Genomic DNA, 20,275 nt, shown 5'->3' with positions numbered 1-20,275 from the left:
ACCTGTTGTAGATTCCCTGACCAAGCAGGACTCTGCTTTGATCATATGGGATAGTCTTTCTTCTTTTAAAATTCCAGGTTTGGGAGCAACTGGGTAGCTTACTGGATTGAGAACCAGGTCTAGAGACAAGATCCATTGGTTCATATATGGCCTTAGGCACTTCCTAGCGTGTATGACCCTCTGTACCCATTGCCTAGAGATATACTATAAATCACCTGGATTTAGGGTCACATCCTGGCTATCTTAACAACCATACGTGTGACCTGTGATAAATCCCTTACCCTAAGAGTTTTAGTATTCTCATTTGCAAAATGAAGATGTTGAAATATAGATGATTTTGAAAGACCCTTCTCACTCCATATCCCCAAATCCAACAATGGCTAATAGAACAGAGTTAAATTTAGAAAAAAACAAAATATAATTTTGTGTATTTTTTTTAGTTCTACTAGTATTTTTTGAAATTGTGGCTCTTTCTTTTGTTGAGTCCTTTAGAAAGAAATAATGCCAAATATGACCTATAGGTAATTCTCCACAATCCTTATAGAAAAAAAAATTTTGTTTTTGATTTGAGAATACTTTGGTTTAACATTATTCCTTTCCAAGCACTCATTTCATTTCAATTCAGTTCAACAAACTTATAAAGCCCTTTTACAAGATGCTAATGATAAAAAGACAAAAACAAAACAATTCCTGCTCTCCAGAATTTGATGTTCTGTTGGTAAGGAATGACATGGACACATGTAAAATATGTGCAAAGTGATTTCTAGGAGAGACAACAAAGAAGGCAGTGGGGAGGTAGGGACCACGGCAGACCCTCTGGGTAGCACATGGGCAAGGAAGTGAACCTTGAAGGAATTTTAATATTCAAGATTAAAATGGAAGAAAAAGTGCCTATCAGACATTTTCAAAGGCCTAGACTAATTATTATTATCATCATTATTTTATTATTTATTAATAATAATAGTAAAATGATGACAAAATAATATCAGTTTTTATAATAGCATCTATATAGCATTTTAAGGTTTACAGAGTCCCTTTACCTTTGTAACCTCATTTGATCCTCTGGACAATCCTGGGAGGTAGATGTGATTATTACTTCCATTTTACAGTTTAGGAAACTAGGCTGAGAAGGATTAAGTGGCTTGTTTAGGATCATGCAGCTATTATGTGTTGGAGGCAGGATTTGAACTCAGGTCTTCCTGATTCCAAATCGAGCACCCTATTCTGTGCGGTGTTGTATATGGATGATGTGAAGAGCAAGTAGGCCCAAGTATTTAACCAAAAGTAGTGTGTAATAAGTCTATAAAAGGAGATAGGAATCATATAGTGAAGGTCTCTTTAAGCAGAGACATTTTGCAGGGAGGGTGATATTTTAGTCAATTATTTATTTTTTATCTTCGAGGCAACTAGATATGCTTGAAGCTTCTTGAGCAGAGGAATGATCTGGTCAGAAGTGTTTTCTGAATATCATTTTGAGAGTTGTGAGAGAGGAGAGGTGAGAGAGACTGGAAACAAGGAAGCCAGTTAGACCAATTTATGTCTAAGAGTCTCAAAAGGATGATTTCATCAGAGAGGTTGTTCTAATTTTATGACTTAAAAATCCAAAACAAAGCGATATAGTGGCCTCCTTTTTTTATCACTAAAAATCTCGGCAGTAGTTTGTTTTTTTTCTTTCAAAATTTAATTTATAACTTTTCCTGGACCCTAGAGGAGAGTATTCAGCAAAATCTGCAGTGTAGAGACAGAAGTTATAAATTTGAAAAAGTAAATAAAAATGATCACTTCAACAAGCTTTTATTAAATACCTACTCCATGAAAGAAAAAACTAAAGTGCAATTCATTTCAAGCTAACTTTCTAGGCTTTTAGGTATCTGATAGTTATATTTTCATGTATTTGCATTTTTATACATATGGGGAATTTTTTCTAATTTGGGCAATACAAATTCAAGATTATGATCATGTAGACAGATAAAGTTACCTTCTCTTTGAAACTTTAATTCATAGGAAATATAAATTAATAGCATAAACATAATTGGAGGGGATATAACTCCTAAAAGAACAAACTTTTTCAAGTACCCTTAAGCACTTTAGAGGCAGCCATTTACATGTAGGCAATTGATATGCTAATTAATATAATTAGTTATTCATTAAAACAGGGCCCCTAAGGACCTCTATTAGGCAACAGTTCAAATGAATGAACTCAGTTTAATTTGTTACTGAAAAAATAACAAAACTGTATTTCCTTTCAAATGTTTCTATTTTCAAACCCTTCACAAATCTATTAGTTCCAATGCAGAGGGTTTTTACTATAGTTAAAGAGCAATAGGACTAATTTAACACTGTTTCCTAATATTAAATATCTCCTTTTGGTTTAAGTATTGATCTTTGCCTTTGTCCAAAAGTCTTCTGACTCAAATGCCTTCAGCTCACATGACAGAGTAGTTTATAATAGGGAAAAAAAAGGCAGAACAAAACTATTTTAGCCTTTAAATTTCCAGTTGAGGTCTATACATCAATCATCTTAACCACATTAATTCTTGGCCTCTTGACTTCAGATCAGGAAACAACTGAAACAAAGCATTTTAGAACTTTTCCCAAGGAGAATATTAATATTTGATCTTCGTTTGATCTGGTCCTTGTGGATTTCTTTAGAATGATGATTGATTTCCAAAAGCCTAACTCCACACCTCTGAGACCTCGCCCAGCCTGAACTCCACCCTGGTCTTGCACCCCTCTCCATTTTTATTGGTGGCAGATTCTTCTGGGCCCCTCTCTCAGGAAAGTCCCTAGCAAGCTGCTTTTCACTCACTTCCCTCCTTCTTCCCCCCACCATTTATTCACCTTCTTCAGTACCTCCTCCAGGAACTCCTCCAGGAACCTCACTTACTTCTTACTCCAGTTCTGGGACCAAGATCAAATCAACTCTGTCATTGTTCCTAGAAGGATAGTGTCAGTCCCCTCACATGCAATCCCATTTGCCCAACTAGGGCACCATTTTGGTCCCTATTCTCCCACTTTCCCCAATTTGAATGTAAATTCCCTGAGAGCAAATGCGGCCTTTATTTCATTTTGTTAATTTGTACCCTCTTCTCTTAGGGATGATGGAAATGTTTAATAGTGGTGAAATTGTGAGGTTTAAGTTGAAAAGCAAGTTTTATTGGCTTTTAAATATTCAAATTTGTTAGTGCTTAATCCAGATCTTTGGAATTGGGCATTTCCAAATCATAGGAACTGGTATGCTCACCTTTAAGATTGTATGTATTATTATCACAATGGGAGGGGAGAAATAATCACCTAAATTATTATTTTTAATCTATACCTTCTGTCTTAGAATTGATATTAAGTGTCAGTTCCAAGGAAAAAAGAGTGTTAAGGGCTTTGCAATTGAGGATAAATGACTTGCCCAGGGTCACAAAGGTAGGAAATATTTCAAGATACATCTAACCCTCTAGATCTGGCATTTAGCCATCTAGCTGCCCCTGGTTACTTTTTATTTATTTTTAATTAATTAATTAAATTAATTAATTTGGAATATTTTTCCAGGGTTACATGATTCATTTCCTTTCCCTCCTCTTCCCACTCCTCCCTCTTGTAGCCAAGGAGCAATTCAACTGGGTTTTACTTGTATCATTGATCAAAGCCTATTTCCATATTATTATTTTGCAATAGAGTGATAATTTAGAGTTTACATCCCTAATCATATCCCTATCGAACCATGTTTTTCTTCTGCATTTCTGCTCCCACAGTTCTTTTTCTGGATGTGGATAGCATTCTTTCTCAAAAGTCCCTCAGAATTGTCCTGGATTATTGCATTGCTGCCAGTAGAGAAATCTATTATATTTTATTGTACCACAGTGTATTAGTCTCTGTGTATAATGTTCTCCTGGTTCTGCTCCTTTCACTCTGCGTCAATTCCTGGAGGTTGTTCCCTGATTACTTTTAGTGGTTTCATGCACATATAAAAAAAAATTTAGCCTCAAAAAGCCTTTTTTTTAAATCTTCCATTTTGACTATCTTTTAAATACTCATAAAGTTATAAATAAACACTCATAAAGGTTACTGCAACAAAGTGTATTACTCACCTCTGAATGACCAGCCTTTCCACTTTAGTCATGATCTGTTAGGCTTCACAATTACAGGAATATTCAGTTTTTTCCAAATAACCCAATGGCCCTTTTTTAGACCTACATTTATACAAGGGATACAGATGCTCTTTTCCTCCCAATATATCGTCTGTGTTATAGTTACTATTATTTAGGATTGTACCTTGTAAGTTCTGCTTACACAGACTTCAAGATGGAATCTACAAAGGCAGTTGGCAGTGGAGGCCCAGGGATATTTCAGTGTTTGAGGGCCAGTAAAAGTTCTAATTGACATTCATCTTGCTTCTTCTGTCTCACCTAGGACAAAATATGAGCTGGAAACAAAACTTCCAGGTAGAGCTGGTATTCCATTTAAACAGCCATCTTTCTTAGGCTCAAAGCCAAGGTGACAATAGCTAAAACTACATGCATCTCTTTTTTTCAGTAGCTTCTCACAATTAACTATAAGGGATGCTCAAGTACCAGTAATTGGCATTTTTTCTTTTAAAAATCTTGTGATAATTTACTTTTCAATTTATATGCAGAAATTATTTTTGCACAGTAAAACATGTCTGTATCAGAAAATGTTTTAAGACTTCTTAAAAGATAAAAATGTGAGAATGTTCATTTCAGACTAATAATGAGAAATAATAAAGTATTCATAAAATATTCTGTAAGCCTCTGCAATGACAGATCTGCTAAACATTGCACTTTCCAAGTTATTTTGTCACATTTGTCTACTGATAGATAATATTCATAGTGTTAAGCTTCAACTATCAAAATGTCAGGAGAGCTCAAATTGAACCTAATTTTAGATTTATTTAGAGCTTTGTATGTAAATTTCTTTAATGCTAAAATGGAAAATAGAAGTAAATGTAATGCTTTCTAGATGGATTAAAAATTAATGTGTGGAAGCCTAGTAGGCTAATTTAAAAGACAGTCAAAAGACTTGAATTAGTTAGCTGTGTAGTCACTGCTTCAATTCATAGGTCTGAATTATATTACATTACTTGTCATTGAGTACTGAATTGTTAAATTACCTTTTTTAAAGCACACAATGACACTCCATTTTCCTCCTGAAATGTAACTGTACTGCCAGAGATGTTAAGAAATTGGGAGGTAGCTGGGGACCCACTGGGAACCCTGAGTCACTCTTCTTTCTACATCAAAGAAGCTGAAAATTATTCAGTAAAATGTGTAAGGGATAATATAGCATGTAAAATTAATTTGGAGAATGGAAGATTATTTCCATTTTAAGTAATTCTGAAAACAAGAAGCAAATGAAAGAACGTTAAACAACCATTAATGAAGTCTTAATTTTTATCCTTCTGCTTTTAATAATAATAATACTGCAAAAAAGATGTATGAGACTATGATTTCATCTGTACAGAGAGCTTCTAGTGAGGATGCTCCTCAACCAACGTAGCTTAACACCTTCTCTCCACCTTATGGTTTAAGCTGAAAAAAAAAAATTGGCTAAGGAAATCATTTCTTCTTGTTCAATTGTTTTAATAGTGTTTGATTCTTTGTGAGCCAATTTGGAGTTTTCTTGGTAGATATTGAAGTGGTTTGCCACTTCCTACACTAACTCATTTTATAGAAGAGGAAGTGAGACAAACAGTATAAACTGACTAGCCCAGAATCACACAGCTAAGTGTCTGAGGCCAGATTTGAACTCCTGAAGATGAATCTTCCTGATTTCAAGCCCACTGCTCTCTCCACTATGTCACTTAGCTGCCCTAATGAAATCACAGGTGTCAACAGAAACATTTAAAAAATGACAAAGGCATTTTAGTTCTAGAATTGGGAAAATTAGGTCTAAAGTAACTTTTTATTTACTTACTATCTAATGCTGTATCCCGAAAATTTTTCTGCTGAACACTAAACGTAATTGTCCTTCTAGGGGATAGAATCTTTCTGGTAGCATGAGGATCTAGCCTCAAAAATAAATTTATTAAGCATCTTATATAATATATGTAATAATATAAGCATATTAAGCATCAGAATTCTGCTGATTCACTGATTCCTCCTCCTATATTAGGCAAGAAGATATTTTTATGCTGGGGTTTTTCCCCCTCATTTAATCTGCCTTGGGAAATGTAATTTTGTAGAATGCATGCAATATTTGCATATAGTTGCATCCATGCATTGACTTAACTGTTGGCCATAAGCCAAAAACTATAAATTCACATACTTTTCGGAAATAATTACCTTTAATTGAAATAGTTAATATTCTGAGGTTAGTCTTCTTAGACATTTTAGTGCTCACTTCTGAGTAGAGTATTAACTCCTTGAGGACAGGATCTATTTTATTAGGAGGCTTTTTTGCCCTTATAATTCTTGTGCCTGGCACAGTCTCTTGCACATGATAGGTTTCCTGAGTTGAATGATTGAATTCTGGAACACTTATGTTTAAATATATATATATATATGCATATATATATAAAGATGGCCTTAATACTGACATTATTACTGTTGAAACTCACTGAAACTGAAGGTATTTTTCCATGGAAAGAAAGAAACCATATAGGTGACATGACTGGAAAAGTAAATATGGAAGTAAAGGTATTTTGCTTTTCTTTTGGCTTTCTTAAATGATATAAAATGATTAAAAAAATTAAGATTAATATGGGCCAAATTTTCCATTTCAAACTACACACTAATATAAAATTGTTTATAAGTAACACTAGTGTGTGTTTATAGGAAGAAGAGAAATTTCAAGTATGAGTGCTAATGTGCAGAAGTAGTATACAGAAGAAAGATATGAGGTTAGATTATGTAATAAAATATATCATCACCAAACTGATGCTCAGAGGCTCCTGTGTCCCACACTCTTCAGACCCAACATGCCTACCCTTAGTTCTTCTCGGCCATATGGTTGTGGTCCAGAATTTGCGTAGGTAATTACAAAATGTTGCTTATTGATAGATTGATTGATTTCAGCACGATAGACAGAGAAAAATCTATACTTAAAAGGAATTGAAAACTAATATAAAATTCATTTAAGCAGTAAGGACAAAATTTCAACTACTTAGTAGCTGAAATTTTGTCCTTACTGAAGAAAAACTGGTATCAATTTAGTATTTCAAGAGCAAATGTATTCTAATGCCTTATTCCAATTATATTGTTTCTGATTCTTTATGTTGGTTCTTTTCATTCTATATTTACAGCTTTTCAGAGTAACCCTGTATAGAGTAATTCTATTGGGGAATTATATTCTGTGAAGATGAACATCACGACTCCTGGCTAGCTAATAAGTGGTAGTTGAAAAATTAATTTGAAAACTGCTTAAGACCTTTCATTTTAAGAAGTGAATTAATTTGCCTACATGGAAATTTTTTGATAACTCAGATTATTAAATATGTATCCTAAACCCATTTATTCAAATAGTGACATTTTAAAAACAGCTGCAGCAAAAGATTGTACTTTTTCTCCCTCCCTTGTACTTTTTGATGGCCTCTAAATTAATTCCAAAGAGATTTTACGTTGGAGAGGGCACATCTTTCTTCTTTCTCTTCAGTGAGAAAGCTATCTTCAGAGTTGACTGACATTATTTTAAACGCATGCCCACTGTAAATCCAGTTAGAATGGAATGCCCCAAGTGGAGAGGGACAGCTGAGCCATCCATCAGAAACCAATATGACTGTGAGACACAGTGCTGAAAAGTTCTTAGGAGTTTTAATCCTGTTTGGGTTTGTTTGTTTTCAGCAGGTCTCCTTAGATGAGGGGTGAACAAAATGAATCAAAATAGGTCATTAATGATTATTGCCTTTTCTATGAATGCAAACATCAGCAGAAAGTTTAACTAGCAATTTGGTGATTTAGTCAGTCTTGAGTGCAATCTCTGCCTCATGTAGCTTTAGCCACATTTGATTTCGTGGCATATTTTAATGGGGAGAATATTTACAAGTTAAAACAAAAGATGGGAACAATCAGTCGTGTGCTCGGTCATCTTATCCTTTATTTGATAACATATTTAACAATTGATAGAATTTTAAGTACCATGCCTTCATTTTTGATAATCACTAAAGAACTGCATTATAAATCTTTCAGCTACCATTTTAACAGAAGATTATGATCTGGGGCTAGGGAATAAGATTTGTAATATAAAACTGCATGATCACCTTCTTGAGACTGCATACAGATAACAATACTACTTTCCTCTTCATAAATTCACCTGTGAAGCTATAGGATATTTTTTAAGCCTACGGCACCCAGCATTCTCAGGGAATCTCCCATCCAAGTACGAACCAGACCCAACCCTGCTTATCTTCAAAGATTAGGTCATATTATTAAAAATATTAAATTTTTGGTGGCAGCTGGGTAGCTCAGTGGATTGAGATACAGGCCTAGAGATGGGAGGTCCTCGGTTCAAATGTGGCCTCAGAGACTTCCCAGCTGTGTGACCCTGAGCAAGTCACTTAACCCCCATTGTCTAGCCCTTACCACTCTTCTGTCTTAGAACCAATGCACAGTATTGATTCTGAGACGCAAGGTAAGGGTCTAAAAAAAAATATATATATATATATATATATTATATTTCACTTTGGTAACTTTTTTTCCTGAAATGCTTTGATAATTTTTAATGGTACAAGTAATTTTCAGAGGGGACCCTAATGTCAGATTAATAATACACATTTCCTCTACACACATTACCCTTCCCCTAGTGATTACCCAAACTCTAATATAATTCACCCTTTATAAGACTCTCAAAAGTAAGGGAATATATTTGCATTGTTTTTAAATAGTGAATTTATTTAGGCAAACTAGTAGTCCTGATAATCCCTGAAAGTTGAAAAGTGAGGTTCTAAAGGGGAATGGGTAATTATATATTTAAGAGATATAGATTATTATTTATATATTATTATATAGGTATATAGAGAGGAAGGGATATAGGAAGGGTATTTATGTATATTTCTATGTGTATGTATAGAGAGAGCTCTCTATATAGGGGAGATATATGTATATTATGTGTATAATGTGGAGATTATACAAGTATGTGTGTGGAGTGAGAGAAATCAGTATAAAGGGATTCGATAGACAGTTAGCCTTCTCTCCAGAAAAGATCTCTGGCAATTTGGATGGGTCCTCCATAGAGTCTTTCTAGTAAGACACGAGAGTGAGGAGAATCATGTAGGATGGGATGTGGAGGGCTGTGATCTGCCCAAGTGGAAATATTTCCCTTGCTTAGTGATTCGGCTCTTTCGTTACCAGAAGGGAGGACTTAAAGATAAAATGGTGGTCTTGCCTGGTGCCATATTCATATATCCTAGGGAATATAGATTGGAGATGGAAGGAACCTCACAGGTCATCTAGTCCAACTCCCCATTTTTTCTGGTGGAGGGAAACTGAGGCACAAAGAGAGTAAGTAACTTATTTGCCCAAAGCCATACAGATAATTAGAGAGAGAGCTGAAGATTTGAACCCTATGTCTTTGACTCCAAATTCAGCATACTTTCTACTAGACTCATACTTCCTCTGTATTCCATCGACATAAAATGCTAGATAATAAAAGTATAGGATGTAATAGGAAAAAAATGGAGAAATATCCCCAAGCTTTCCCTCTAAAGTAATATATATATATATATATATGTATATGTATATATATATTCATTTATTTATTTATAAGTAATTTTGCTTTGGAGCAGAGAAGGCTGGGGAGCAAACAGCAGGAGAAAGTAGAAGAAATACCCTCAGACACCATTACTTTCTCTTAAACCCTCACCTTCCATCTTAGGATCAATAATGTGTATTGGTTCCAAGGCAGAAAGAGAGATAAGAGGGGTTACGTGCCTTGTCCAGGGTCATGGAGCTGGGGAATGTCTGGGGCCAGATTTGAACCCTGTTTCTAGGCTTGGCTCTCTCTCTCCACTGAGCCACCCAGCTGCCCCTAACACTATTACTTTCAAAGACACTCCTTCCATTTATAATAAATCAGCTGCTATAGAAGATTCCAATCCAAAACCAATTGGATTAAATATTCATGAATGAGAAGCATTATGTTAGGGGCTGGAATGATAGGAACTAGACAAGAGACAGAGCCTGCCCTAATGAAACTCTAGGATTCTTGTCAGAGAGGCCTTCTCTGGTTCAGGATGCCTCTGAAGGGATGGAGGAGCATGGCATGGCCAACCTCTGCCTCTTTCAGTAGGGTCTTGTGGTTGTCAGAACTTCAGCCGCTAAGTAAGGAACTGAAATTAAATGAGCCTGGCCAAATCATGGTGTCCTCTACGCCTTGGCAGCTTGAGTTTTCTTGCTTGTCCCTCAGTCCTTTTTTTTCCCCCATGGAAAAATTCTTAGGTAACCAATTCATAAGGATGGTTTTGTTACTCAGCAATTCTGTTCCCAACGATTTTTGAGGAGCCAAGAGCAATGAGCCACTGGAGCTGTGGGTAGGAGACTCATTCCTGTTTTCACCTGTAATGAGATTACTTTTGCTGCTACTTTACCTTTCCTGAATGGTGATGGGGAAGAGAAATTAATTTTTAGTTATAGCAAAGCTTGAATGAGAGCCTGGGTTTCATTATCCCCTTCATGTTCTGACTAATGGGAAGAAGGCGATTGTGGCCTTGGAGATCATCCTTATCTTGGCATTTAATGCAGTTTCACTGAACTGTATCTTCATAGCTAAGTGCTAATTGACACTCTTAATGTCCTACAGTGAGCCCTGAAAGAAGCTAATGAGGAAATGACACTCTGGTATCTTGGGCTGAAATCATTTTTTGAAGGGAATACCAGTTTCTTGAACCAACATGTAGCAAAGTCATAACATAGCTTAGTGCCCAGGATGAGAACAGTTACCAGAGGACGTGCCAGTGTCCTGCAGCTCTGGGAGCCCTGAAAAATGACATCTTCCCAGCCACCCACTACCAGCGTCCCACCAAATATGTTTTTTTTTAATGCACGTTGCATAGATTGACTAAATTGCTTCTTGATTGTAGTTAAATATTAAATCATTGAGACGTGATCTTCCCACTGCAGTCATTTCAAGAAGCATGCTTTTCCTATTTTTTTTTAGTTTTAATTAAATTACAGTATTCATTTATTTAACAGGTATCCTTCAATAATGGCACCTATGTTCCATATATTTCAAATGTGCTCAAGTAACTTTTCCAGCCTTGATTTTATTACTAGGTATTGCCAAGTAATATTTGTTGAAATTCAGTTAGCTGTTTCTGTAGAAGCAGTGGGTATGTCTGAATATTTTATCTAAGTAGATTTTATCTGAATATATTTAAATCCTGTTCAACCAACCTTAGCCCTAATAGCCTAGGGCAGAGATTAAGATAAGTGAAATAAATAGAAAACCTGAAAATTACAATTAGATTATGCTTCCTTCTCTCTAGAATAGTGTTTGTTTTTTGGTTTGGGTTTTTTTTTTCCCTTTAACACAACTGGCAAAAGCCCTTGAGACAGGCATCCAGAAGGTGTGATATACAGGCGACTAATCTCTAGAAATGTAGATGTGAAAAGTCAGGCAAGAAAAGTGCTGACTGTGTCCTGACACAACGGAACCTTGGTGTGTTTGATAAGCACCTGATCCTTCCAGTGTTAAAGGAAACTGGATGCTATACTAAGGTTAGTCCCCACAACCTTAGTCTATTTATGTTTATTTAATTTAATTATTAAGAATTAGGTCCAAATAGGGATAGGGAAGCCACACACCCTAACACAGGATCAGCAAGCATTTCCTTCAGAGATTAAGAGACAGCTTAGTGGCCTCAAGGCTGTTGATTCTATGGTTGTGAGATCTGGACCGAAGTTCAATGTCCTTTTCAACAGAAAGAGCTGCTCCATCCACATCCCCTGGGAACCGTGCTCCAAAGAGGGGTTTCCCCAAAGCAAGGGCTTTGGAATGCAGAGAGGCCAGAAAGGCTAGGTGTCCGCTCCCACCCAGCTGGAGGGACTGGCCATGTATAAGGGTGGATGACAGCAGTTTAGCCAAGCAGTTCATGCCTAACAAACCAAAGGCAGATTTGCAAGCAGGAAAATGAGATGACACGCTCAAAAAAACACACTGCGATAAACTTCAGATGGTTTGGCCTCGCCGTGAAAGGCTGTGAGAGGCAACCTGGCAGGGAGTCAGTTAGTCAAAGAGCCAGCATTTATTAAGTGCCTACGGAGGGCCAGGCACTGGCTATCCTACCTGAAACTGAAGACTTGGAGTCGCCTAGAGGGCACTGCCAATTTCCAGTCACATAGCTTATAGGTGTCAGAGATTTGAACCCAGGTCTTTCTGGCTCCTGGGCCAGTTTTCTGACCACTTCCTAAAACAGAATACTCCTGCAGGGAAATTTTTCTTCAAGATAATTCCCATCTTGTATGCATTTCTCTGCCTAGTCATCAAGGACTTCCAGTTTTCTCTAAAATTCTTTCATTTTTCTCTAAATCATTTCTGTGATCCTCTGCCCTCTCCCTTCTCAGCAATTTGCCTGGGGGACCCCTTTCCCTTGAAGCGCTTCTCTTTCTCCATCATTTGGATCATCTCCTTTGAAACCCAGCTTAAAACTTCTCTGCCATAGGAACTCTTCCATCCCTAAAACTTCTCTGAGGGGATCACCCCCTTATTCAGAGGTTCTTAAGATAAAAGCGAGAAGGTGTCAAGGTGGAATCTAGAAACCCCAATCTGGAAACCTTGAGAACCCCACAGTTGTAGCATCCTGAGGTTGACCTCACTTAAGAATGAAAGCCCAACTTCACAAATTTGGATTAACAATAGACCTTGAAGTGCTTTAGGTGGAGCTAGCAAATCAGGTGTGAAGTCCCCTTTTTGTCCCTGTAGTTTCTCCCCTTGGGTCAAAGTCCTTTCCCAGGTAGCCTGGTGCTTGGCTGGATCTTTCCCTTTTGTGTCCATCCTATATTAAGTCCCCCGATTTCTTTTATTCTTTGGAACTGTCAATCTGGAGTGTTTGGCATTCCCAGGGGTCAGTGGCCAGAGCAGCCAGAGTCTAGGGGCTCTGTGTGGAGGCCTTGAGGAATTATCCTGAACCCCTCTCCTTAATTAAAGTGGTTTTTCTGACTATTTAATAGTTCTGTGTTTTTTCCAGTTTAACAAAGGCAACTTATACATCATTCAATCTAAACTCCTTTAACATATGAGGAAACATAAGACTTCCCACATCTATGTTCCTTTGGATCTAGTTACCTTGTTCTTGTTAATCAATTATCTTCTGTGGTATTTTTCATTCTATCAATTATGGTTGACTTTCTACTTTTGTTAAGTTCCTTGAGGACAGGTGTTGTGACTTACAGATCTCAGGGTCATAGAGAGAGAGTTGGAAGGGACCTGAGAGGCCATCTAGACCAGACCTTTTACTTTACAGATAAGGAAACTGAGCCTCAGGAGCTTTATAATTTACTCTTCACACATTAGGTATCAGAGGAAAGTTTTGAATCCATGTCCTTTAACTCCAAAATTTAGTGCTTATTTCACCATTCCTTACTACTTCCTATTTCTTCTGTAGCTCTTTTTTAAACAAATCAATACAATTATTATTTTTTAATTAAAAAAATTCTTACCTTCTACCTTAGAATCAAAACTAAGTATTGATTCCAAGGCAGAAAAGTGATAAGGGCTTGGCAGTTGGAGTGAAGTGATTTGCACAGCTAACTAAAAAATATCAGAGGCCAAATTTGAACCCAAGATGTCCTGCCTTTAGGCCTGGCTCTCTATCCATCAAGCCATCTAACTACCCCCCTTGATATGATTTCTAAATAATCTCTTTGTCACATTTTGTGATCCATAGTCTCCCTCTCTTCAACCTCTTCCCACTCCCCAAAACAGCCATGTGTTATCATAGAATACATATCTCATGTTGTAAAAGAAAAGACATGGTGCTCATACTAGAGAAAAATTCATGGAAAAAATAAAGTGAAGAATGGGGTGCTCCAATCTGCATTCAGTCTCAAGTCAGTTACTTTTATAGCAGTGGATAGACGTTTTCATCTTGAGTCTCTCTTGGGGTTGTCCTGGATCCTTGATTGACTGATAATAGTTGTCATTCACAGTTGATCATAATTCCTTTATAGCTCTTTCCCTACCATCCCCCCACTTTCAGTGTTATCTAGATGTACACACACGTACACATTCCAATACACAATTCTCTACTCTGATTTTCAATAAATGCTTGTTGAATTAAATGATAATTAAACAGAAGCATCATCACACAGGTGGGTCTACACTAGTATACTGCAAATATAAAGAAAATTGGTGCAATGAAGTTGGGCTAATGATGCAATAAGATTAAATCCAGTGGACTACTTCTGCATTTCACTAAAATGCACATATATGCTAGATATGAAATTGCAAAGACTATATATAAAATTTTTATCAGTCTGTACACTGAAGTGTTAAGGGACAAGGCCGTTTTCTTAAGTCAGAGGAGAATTTCTCAAATGTCCATGAACCCATTAAATATTTTCTCCATCTTTTGCTGTTTGTTTGGCATTATGGATATTTTATCCAGTCATTTTCCTTTGATCTTATCTCTTTCTCTTTGATCTAGGAGGGAAGTCATAATTCTAGCAGGATGTCCTTTAGAAACTAGCTGAAGGATGGCTTTGCCTTACCTTTCCTGCTCCATCCAACTAGGGACCCCAAGAACGTCTCTCCCATTTTATAACTTCTTGTTTTTTTGTCTCTGAACTAGTTGACCACTTTCATCATACAATTGAGAAAGTAACACTTCATTGATCATTTTGTTTACTATAATATTTAGTCTATCTGATAGATAAATGTATTCATTTGTGATTAGAGCAAAATCTTGGGAGTTTTAAAATTCAGAACAGGTCAACCTTAGGAAGAGAAGGTGGAAAGGGGCGAATTGAAAAGGTTCAGATTGTAGTATAAGCCCATCTAGGGAAAGGAACAAGGCATTGTAGACCCTGGGGCAGCCTGCAGAAACATAGTTGGAGGCCACCCTGGCTGTCCCAACAGGGAGAAATGTACTAATAGAGAGATGAAATGGACACCAAAGACAAATTCATTTTCTTCACAATTTTGCCAAGGTCCTGTTTTGTTTTCCCCTTTCCTAGATTCTTAAGTCCTTCAGAGAAGCAGACATGGGTGCTCTGGGTTCTGTAAAGAATATCACTGCATTAAAATCTCTCAGGTGCACATCTTAGCCATCCCAGGCCTTCTCAGCATCCGATAAAGATGACGTTTCTTTCTCTAAAGCAGCACAAGCATAGCAAACTGGAAAGTCCTTTTAAGCCGGAGAGGTCCATGGAAAATAAATGGTATGGTACCAGTGATGAAGAGTTCCTCTGTCCTCTAGGGACTGGCCACCAGGTGATGATTTGGGGGAGGGATATGTCAGCTAATGAAGACCATCTCTTGGGTATATATGTAGAGATTGCATCCTGTGTCAGTGACCCATGAATGAACACAGAACTAGCAAAATGAGAGATCTCCCAAGCATGGAAATTTCCCCTATTAAATCAATCAATCAGTAAACATTTATTAAGCACCTACTATGTGCCAGGTAGAGATTGCATCCTGTGTCAGTGACCCATGAATGAACACAGCACTAGCAAAATGAGAGATCTCCCAAGCATGGAAATTTCCCCTATTAAATTGATCAATCAATCAGTAAACATTTATTAAGCACCTACTATGTGCCAGGTAGAGATTGCAATCTGTGTCAGTGACCCATGAATGAACACAGCACTAGCAAAATGAGAGCTCTCCCAAGCATGGAAACTTCCCCTATTAAATCAATCAATCAATCCATAAATATTTATTAAGCACCTATTATGTGCCAGGTACTGAGCTATAAGCTGGGGATACAAAAAGAGGCCAAAGAAAGTCCCTGCCCTCAAGGAACTTGCAGTCTAAGGTAACCTTGTTGGCAAGGCATGTTCTATTTTTTGTTATCCTATTTCCAACATCCAGCACATAATAAAAGGCTTAATAAATCTTTATTTATTCATTGATTGATTGAAATAAGATATGTCTGCCATCTTACAGTCATGTAAATCGAATTCTAAAATTGATGCCTATTATTGAAAGTGTCTTTTTTTTTTCCTACATTATCATCCATTGTGGTGTATGGAAATTAGCCAAAAAGTGAGCCTGATTTGTTCTCCTTTGTAGAGCCAGGCCGAGGCCCACTACAAAGGAAGTAAGCATGCCAAGAAGGTCAAAGCGCTTGAGGCATCGAAAAATAAACAAAAAGCTGGTTCTTCCAAGGACAGCGCAAAGGCTAATCCCAGCTGCTCCATCCCACCAGTCCCAGGCAACAGCTCTGACAAATCAGGTCAATGACAGCTTCGGTTCTTTACATTCTTTGTGATTTTCTTTTTTTTTTCCTTCCTTTTCTCTCTCTTTTATTTTTTTTTTTTTTGATTGTTGTTTTCCTGAGTTGTTGCATGTTACTGTCCATGATTTGTTTGTGTAAGTATTAATATGTTTTCCTTCACAGGAAGGGTTTTGTTCACTGTCCAACATCTAAATGTTTTTATCTGTGTCAGACAGTAGAAGACCATTCATCCCTGTGGGAAGATTGTGGAGTGAGTAATGGAGAAAAACAAACAAACCCTGGCCCTGGAGTCAGAAGGCACAAGGTTTATTGAGTCTTGGCTCCAGCCCTTAAGTGGTTGTGTGACTTTTGGCAAGGGATTTCTTCCTGCTCTGTGCCTCAGTTTCCCTATCTGTAAAAACGAAAAAGATAGAAGTGGATGATTGATTTCCAAGGTCTCTGCCACAGGTTATGAAATAGAATTATACATGTGTGTTATAGTCATTATACACACACATATGTGCTCTGAATTGATCTTACATTCACATTCTAATGCATAGCAATTCTTACTTAAAAGCAAGGAGCCCAGAATTGAAATCTGGCTTCTGATTTTATTTACTTATTAGTAGATACAAACTCTTAGAAATTTAGCAAAGGCACAGGCTCGGGGCAGCTAAGTGGCACAGGGGAAAGAGAATCAGGCCTGGAAAAGAGAGGACCTGGGTTCAAATGTGACCTCAAGACACTTCATAGCTGTGTGACCAAGGGCAAATCACTTCAGCTGAATTACCTAAACCTTGCCCTTCTATCTTAAGAGTTGTTACTAAAAGAGAAAGTAAGGGTTTAAAAGAAAAGATGCAGACTTTCTGGCTACAAAGGATCCAAAGCAAGATAAAAATGGTATCCAAAGGAATTAAATAAGTTCTACCTCTCTTTTCCATTCTATTTAGTGCTTGGTTTGCCCCAGAATTGCAGGCAAAGAATTGCCAGGCGCATTTACTTCCAGCCGGGGTTTTTGAGGGAGAGCATCCTGGCCAAATGGGTAGAGTGAGCAAAATCTTTTTGGGTGAGGTCTAATTTCCAAAAGCTGCCTGTGAGACTGCCCATAAGATTGCATATTCTATCTCTGTAAATCTTAGAGAGCATTGCATCAACCCACTTTGTTTTACAAATGGAACGGAGCCCCAGAGAAGGAAAATGACGTTTCAGTTTTTCAGTATTTAGTGGCAATGCAGAGACTAGAATCCAAGGCTCCTTCCTTCTAGTCCTCTCTATTTTCTGTTATGCTCAACTGTCATTTAGCATCTTAAGAATTGGAAATTCTATCAAGTCCTCATTCTAGTTCCCTATGGCCTTGGAAAAAAATGTTTGGGGTGTGTTTTTTCCCCTGTCTCCTGAACTGTAGAGCTCTCTATCTACACTCTGTGACTATCAATGGCTTAAAATCTTTGATGAATAGAAATTAAAGAGAGAGGTTACACTGAAGAGTCTAGGGTGGACCAACTTGTATTTCCTGAGACGTGTTAAATCCCAAAGATTCAGTGAATGGAGGTAAATAAAGCTCCAGGTTTCCTAGCACAGAGATAGTATGAAATTGGATTTTAATGGGCTCTCTTCACTCCCATAGACCTGTGCCTGATGGATGGGTCATTTTGTTTCACTTGATGACCTATTTTTTTTAATGGAGGTGTTTCTGTATCATTTGTGCTCTGTTCCCTTTCAAGGGACTTCCTTGTCAGGCTGTTGGATTAAACAGTGGCTCTGACTTTCCTCTGCAATCTGAACGATTTTGAGTAGAGATAGATCTTTAAAGGCACCTTTGGAATGGCAGCAGTGAGTGGGGATAAGGGACGAATCCGCAGTTCTAGGAGTTGACCTCCTGAGCTCCGGGGGGACAAAGATGGGGGACCATTGTGGACTGGATCCATTGCGTGTGGTTCCGGATAGTCACCGAAGTACTTCAGGGATCTGTGAACTTTCTTCCTAGGGGTGTTTCCTCAGCAAAGCTCCCAGCCTCTCTCCGACTCGGTCTTTAAACACGTGCAAAGCCCCTGTGGATTAAGCATGGTGGCCATGGAGGGATGCCACGTCTGGAAAGCTGACATCTTGCTGATGACCCTGGCGAAGCTAGAGAGCCTAGAGTTTGCCCTATGGGATTTAAGAAATAACAGTTGTTATTCTTGACGTCTTTGCTTTCTGTCATTCCTGGGGCGGGTAGGTGGCCTGTCTTGGAGTCAGTAAGACTTATGTTCCTGAGTTCAACTCTGGTCTCAGGCATGTATTAGCTGTGTGACTCTAGGCAAGTCCCTTCACCTCCATGGCCTCAGTTTCCTTACCTGTAAAATGAGCTAGAGAAGGAAATAGCCAACCACTCCAGTATCTCTGCCAAGAAAATCTCCAGTGGTATCCCAAAGAGTTAGACATAACTGAAAATGACTAAAGAATATTTCATTAATAGAACCTTAGCACTTTTTTCTAGTGTCTTAATGCTTAGAGAACACTTTTATGATGACTGGGATATCGGATAGTGTATTATTATATCCATTTTATAGATGAGGAAATAGACTCACACAATTCATAAGATGAAATAATGGGGGACTGCTAGATGGCTCAATCAGTAGTGAAGATGGGAGGTCCTAGGTTCAAATCTGGCCTCAGCCACTTCCCAGCTGTGTGACCCTGAGCAAGTCACTTGACCCCCATTGCCTAGCCCTTACCACTCTTCTGCCTTGGAACCAATTCATCGTATTAATGCTAAGACGGAAAGTAAGGGTTTGGGAGGGGGGAGGAGCCCTGAAATTCTATGTAAACATAAGTTGTAATCTTTATTATTTTACCCCTAAGGAAACTGAGAAACAGTCCAGGGTTAGAGCAGCCTCTCGCTCCGGGTCACGCAGCCTCGCTGAGCAGGGTCTCTGGGCTCTGTCTCACGTCCGTGTACTTTCCCTCGGACAGGGCTGTCTCCTGCAAGATTCTGAAGGCAAGAGGTTGCTGTCCATGGGGTTATTAAGCCGATTGTGCCTCTCATCTTCAGCAGGTCTTCTAGGGGAAACAATGAAGGCGATAGTGGTTTGTGCTAGCCTAGAAATTGTACAGGGCAGGCTTTTTCACCTGAGCCTCCGGCTTAATAGCCAGCCCAGGGAGATGACGGCGAGGGATGGCGGGTGTTCTGCCACTGAGCTCTGAGATGCCAGTGTCCGCAGCAGAATTGTAGCGAACTGCCTGGGGTTCGGATTTGGGGTGGGGATGGAATGCGAGGTAATGAGCAGAAAAGAGAGAACTCAACAGGATTACAGATCCTTAGAGTTGAAAAAAAGGGAGAGGGCCTCTCGGAGGCCATCTAGTCTCTTCCAGGGATGAATAAGAACCCCTCCATGACATAAACTCCCCCCACAAAAGACCGTACCTGTAGCCTAAGGCCTCCTAGGAGAGGACACCCACTCTAACATAGCAGAGCACGATCCCTCAAAGCACAGAGAACATTTTTAAAGGGAGATGAGATTGTGTGAGAGAAGAAAAAGGAAAGGATAGACACTGACATGGGCAGTGTACCCCAGAAAGCCAGGCGAACTATTGTCAGGGAACCTCCCTTGTTTTGCCTCCTCCTGACTCTGAGCCTAGAAACACCCAATGACCCCTCTAGGGTCCTGAGATGACTATCTCCCTCTGATCGTCCTCTAGATGGTCAGAAAGATGCACCTTCAGGCCACACCTCGATCCTATCAGACATCTGCTTGTCCCCTAAAACTAAGAGACTCTCTGTCTCTCCCTCCCTCCCTGCTAAGTATCAGGTATATATTCCCAGGCACGTATAGCACTGCTAGAAACAAGGAGAAGAGAGTCAAACAAGCATTCATTGAGAATTTCGCATGTGCCAGGTCTCTTGCTAAGTGCCAGGGACACAAGCAAAAATATTCACAGTCCCTGATTCTTGAGGAGCATATAATCGATGGA

At 38.4% G+C, this 20,275-nt stretch overlaps 1 protein-coding gene and 1 long non-coding RNA gene across 7 annotated transcripts in view; both read left to right on the top strand.

Moving 5' to 3' along the window:
• ZNF385B (zinc finger protein 385B) overlaps positions 1–20,275 on the top strand; it is a 553,635-nt gene that overhangs the window by 480,706 nt on the left and 52,654 nt on the right. For all 6 annotated transcript variants that reach the window (XM_016433726.2, XM_056794085.1, XM_056794086.1 and 3 more), the window contains one exon: positions 16,177–16,339. In XM_016433726.2, coding sequence (XP_016289212.1) covers positions 16,177–16,339 — 163 coding nt within the window. The remainder of the gene's footprint in view (positions 1–16,176; positions 16,340–20,275) is intronic.
• LOC130453726 (uncharacterized) lies at positions 16,352–18,505 on the top strand. The gene is made up of 2 exons (XR_008911249.1): positions 16,352–17,872; positions 18,309–18,505. It is a non-coding gene; the product is annotated as an uncharacterized LOC130453726 (long non-coding RNA).

This window comes from Monodelphis domestica, chromosome 4 (genome assembly GCF_027887165.1).
Source record: "Monodelphis domestica isolate mMonDom1 chromosome 4, mMonDom1.pri, whole genome shotgun sequence".
Lineage (NCBI taxonomy): Eukaryota > Metazoa > Chordata > Mammalia > Didelphimorphia > Didelphidae > Monodelphis > Monodelphis domestica.
This window is presented reverse-complemented; position numbering and strand designations above follow the sequence as displayed.